Source organism: Fukomys damarensis, unplaced genomic scaffold, assembly GCF_012274545.1.
Source record: "Fukomys damarensis isolate Sample0158 unplaced genomic scaffold, DMR_v1.0_HiC HiC_scaffold_13, whole genome shotgun sequence".
NCBI lineage: Eukaryota > Metazoa > Chordata > Mammalia > Rodentia > Bathyergidae > Fukomys > Fukomys damarensis.
This window is the reverse complement of record NW_022900925.1, coordinates 38,356,642-38,360,791: the sequence shown is the minus strand read 5'-3', so window position 1 is coordinate 38,360,791 and position 4,150 is coordinate 38,356,642. Positions and strand designations below refer to the sequence as shown.

Below are 4,150 nucleotides of genomic sequence, written 5' to 3'. Positions count from 1 at the left end.
ACGGCGGCGGCGACTCCTCTTCTTCTTCCTCTGAGTCCTTCGCCTTGGATTCGGCTGCCTTCGCCGCGGTCATCGGCTCCGTGGTAGCTAGCAAGGCCGCCATCTTCCCGGAAGAGCCGCCACTTACCTGGGGGCCCGCCTTGCTGCCATGGTAACACCACGCGGCCGGAAAAGGCCTGGGGCGGGACTTCCGGGAGGACGTCCTCAGGGGCGCCTCCGCGGAGCGTGCGTTCTGGCCAATCATCTGCTGTCAGGGTGGCTGCTATGAATTGGGCCCCGGGTACTCAGCCCTGGCGTCGTTTGCTCGCCCCCTCGGAATCTATCCCCTCTTCCGAGCGTCTCTGGAGGCTCCGGGAGCGGCAGCTGCTGGGCTGAGCTCCCCCGGGTCCCATTCCCATGCAGATCCTGGGCTGCCGAGCATCGTCCCTTCCTCGCTCCCCGTCCCTCAGCCATATAAGGAGCGGCAGCTGCCAGGGCGGCCCCAGGATCTAAAGATAGCGGCAGGGCCTGGGACTCCAGACGCCACCTGGCAGCTGGAGTCGCCATGGCACGGTGAGAAGTTCGGGGGAACCCACCTCGGGCTGCCCCTGCCCCAGTTCTGCGCACTGCTGGCCCGGGGGAGCCCTGGACCCGGGGGCGCTGGGCCTGAGCCGAGGGGGCGGAACCCGAATGCTGCCCCTGACTTTCCACCTCCCACCCCCAAGCCTGGCAGCTTGGACTCTCCCGGGGTTCACCCGCCCGCGTCCACGCTGCTGGCGCTCTCGTCCCTCCCCTGCCTTCCCCACTGAGTGCCGCTTTAGCAGAAGGCGGCACCCAGCGGCCCAGCGTGGTTCCCCCCAGGCAGCACGCCCGGACCCTGTGGTACGACAGGCCCAAGTACGTGTTCATGGAGTTCTGCGTGGAGGACAGTACCGACGTGCACGTGCTCCTCGAGGACCACCGCGTGGTGTTCAGGTAGCGCCTGCCCTCGGGCCTGCCCGCCCGGACGCCCTTCTCCGGCGCAGTTGCAGCCCCTACACCCTCTCCGCCTGGATGCCTCCGCAGCTGCAGGAACGGCGATGGGGTGGAGCTGTACAACGAGATCGAGTTCTACGCCAGGGTGAACTCCAAGGTGAGGGCTGCGCGCAGGCTGCCCGGGGCTCTGGAGATCACGCTACAACCCAGACGTTGAGCACTGGGCTCTGTGTGCAGGACTCCCAGGACAAACGCTCGGGCCGCTCGGTAACTTGCTTTGTGAGGAAGTGGAAGGAGAAGGTGGCCTGGCCTCGGCTCACCAAGGACGATATCAAGGTGAGGGTGGGGACCTTCTGTGCCTGTCCACAGGCTCAGGGACCTGTCAGAGTTGGGATGCCCCTGCCTCCTCTCTGGCCAATAAAACTCACCAGCTCTTGTCTGTTTGACCTTCTAAATACTGTTATCGTTTTCTGACATGGGTGTTTGAACCTAGGGCCTTCATACTGAGCTGCATCCTGTCCCTAATTTTTTGAAACAGGGTCTTACTGAGTTACTAAGTTTCTGGGGCTGGGCTGGAAGTTGTGATCTTCCTGCCTCAGCCTCCCAGAGTTGTCATACATCTGCCTGTGAACTCATAAATATCCTTTTTTGGGGGGGGTGCCAGGGATCGCACTCATGATTGTGCTTGCCAGGCTGGCATGGCCCTGTTGAGCTAAATCCCTGGTCTCCTCCTAAATATACTTAAATCTATCCCTTCCTTTCTTCCTGGCTCAGACTTTGTCCCTCTGGGTTTGCTGCATAATTTCAGCCCAACACCCCAACCATCTTCTGCGTTGTCTCTCATGGTCTAACACACACTGACCTTGTCACTCTCCCACATAAGAGCCCGCAGTGGCTTGTCTCCTACTGTGAAAAGTAGGCCACCTGCTGGCCAAGTCTGCTTTCATGTTCCACACTATGAAAATTGTTTTGTTTTTTTGATACCAGGGAATCGAACTCGGGATCTTGCGCTTGCAAGGCAGGTGGCTGAACCACTGAGCTAAATCCCCAGCCCTGAAAATTGTTTGGATTGGTTACTGACTTAGTTTTTGATTGGTTGCTGACATTTAAAATTGTGGATATTTGTTTGTAATCCTAACTGCTCAGGAGGCTGAGGCAGGAGGATCACCAATTTAAGACCAGCCTGGGCAATTTAGTAAGACCTTGTCTTAAAAGATAAAAAGGGCTGGGCTGTGGATTTAGTTCAGTGGTTCTGCCACCTGCCTTGCAAGTGCAAGATCCCAAGTTCGATCCCCAGTACCAAAGAGATCAAAAAGGCCTGGGATGTCGTTCAGTGTTCAAGTGCTTGCCTAGCATGTGCAAGGCCATGGGGTCAGTCCTCAGCACTGCCAAAAGAAGGTGGATGTTTTATCTACAAATCCAGTTTATTAGCCTCTTTGAAAAACTGGGAGGATCTGGCCATCCCAGCATAAATCCTCAAGGCCTGAACGGAGGCGTCAGGTGGGGTCTCCATTCTGGCTCAGTGTATCTTTTCCATTGCCTCCTTTCTCCCATTCCTGAGGGTTGACCCCCCGAGTGCTCGACACTGAGCAGTGCCGGCTTGTCTTGCGCAGTCCTGGAGGCTTTAGGATCCCGTCATTTTGCCCCTCCACCACGGTCCTCTTTTCCGCCTGCCCCACAACCTCCCCAGCTGCCTGCCGCTGCCCCTGCCTGTGACTCTGCTTCCTCCTGCAGCCGGTGTGGCTGTCTGTGGACTATGACAACTGGAGAGACTGGGAAGGGGACGAAGAGGGGGAGCTGGCGCAGGTGGAGCACTACGCAGAGGTGAGCTGCAGGGGGCTGTGGTGCGCCCTCTCTGTCCTGTGTCCTGTGTGTGTGTTTCTCCACTCTGCGGGCAGACTGCTCATTGGCGTGAATACTCTGCATGTTCTGTGGAGCATTTGTTTTTTTGTTTTTTGTTTTTTAGTACCAGGGATCAAACTTAGGCCCTTGTGCTTGCGAGGTAGGCAGCGGAACCACTGAGCCAAATCCCTGGCCCTTGGAACATTTGAATTTTGGGTTTTGTTTGTTTGTTTATTGAGACAAGGTCTTACTCTGTAGGTCAAGTTGGCCCTAAACTTACTATGTAGTCCAGGTTGGCCTGGAACTTGTGGCAATCCTCCTGCGTCAGCCTCCCCAGCGCTGGGGTTACAGGCATGGGCCACCGTGCCTGGCTCTGCCCTTTCTTGTGACCTTTGTCTCCCACTAGCTTTTGCAGAAGGTCAGCACCAAGAGACCACCCCCTGCCATGGATGACCTGGACGTAAGTAGAGCCATTCCCTTCCCGAGTCTCCTGTGAGCCTTACAGGGAGCCCAAGAGGGTTGGGGTGAAGTTCCGCAGTACAGCGCTTGCTTAGCCTGGGGGAGGTCCTGGGTTCTAGCACCTCAAAAACAAAACAAAATGAATATGACAAACACAGATGCTCTAGAAAGCTCCTGGCCCTGCCCATAGCCCCCAGTAGTTCTCAGTTCCTGTTCACAAATCTGATTTTGACGCCGGAGGTTAAGTATTTTCTCCAGGCTTGAAGATACCCCAGTGAGGGCAGGTGTTTTGCCAGCAGCCGGAAAGCTGAGGCAGGAGGATCTCTGGGAGCTTGAGACCAGCCTTGACTACAAAGTGTGACCCTGTGTCAAAAAAAGAAAACAAAACAAGACAAAAAAAAAACCCAGCAAGCCCCCTTCTTCCCTTCCCTCTTCCCCTCTGCTCCTCCCTCTGAGGGCAGCTGGCCTTGCTCAGTGTCTTCAGCTGAACGGTGCAGGGCTGGTGCTGACTGAGGGCCAGTGTCTTGCTTTCTCACCCATGGTCAGATTCTTGGCTGTTTCCTCCTCGGAGTGCAGTTTAGAAAGTCACACCAGTGGGCGGGGCGTCCCGGGCAGGCACCACAGTGCTCTGTCCTCTGTCTGTCACCCTAGGACGACTAGGATGGCGCCGTGATGCCCAGCAGTGGACTCTGAGATCGAGCGCTGGGAGGAGGCCTGAGAGCCTGCTCCGTGTGGTGCTCTCCTCCCTGCCCTGTGATTCTGGCCCATCCTGACCTGGGGCCACGTCCCGTGGCTGGAGAGCGAAGAGCAGACCGAGGGCGCCCAGCCTCCTGTCAAGTGATGTGAAATCTCTGGGCTGCTTGGCTATTTGAGTGTGTGTGAGTGTGTGTGTGTG

At 57.1% G+C, this 4,150-nt stretch overlaps 1 protein-coding gene across 1 annotated transcript; it reads left to right on the top strand.

Annotated features, from left to right (window-relative positions):
- Nucleotides 1-208: 208 nt before the first annotated feature.
- Nucleotides 209-4,042, top strand: Ptges3l (prostaglandin E synthase 3 like). The gene is made up of 7 exons (XM_010642999.3): nucleotides 209-552; nucleotides 841-954; nucleotides 1,045-1,111; nucleotides 1,192-1,290; nucleotides 2,689-2,778; nucleotides 3,203-3,256; nucleotides 3,907-4,042. The coding sequence occupies exons 1-7, from the start codon at nucleotides 545-547 to the stop codon at nucleotides 3,913-3,915; spliced, it is 441 nt and encodes a 146-aa protein (XP_010641301.2). The 5' UTR covers nucleotides 209-544; the 3' UTR covers nucleotides 3,916-4,042.
- Nucleotides 4,043-4,150: the final 108 nt, after the last annotated feature.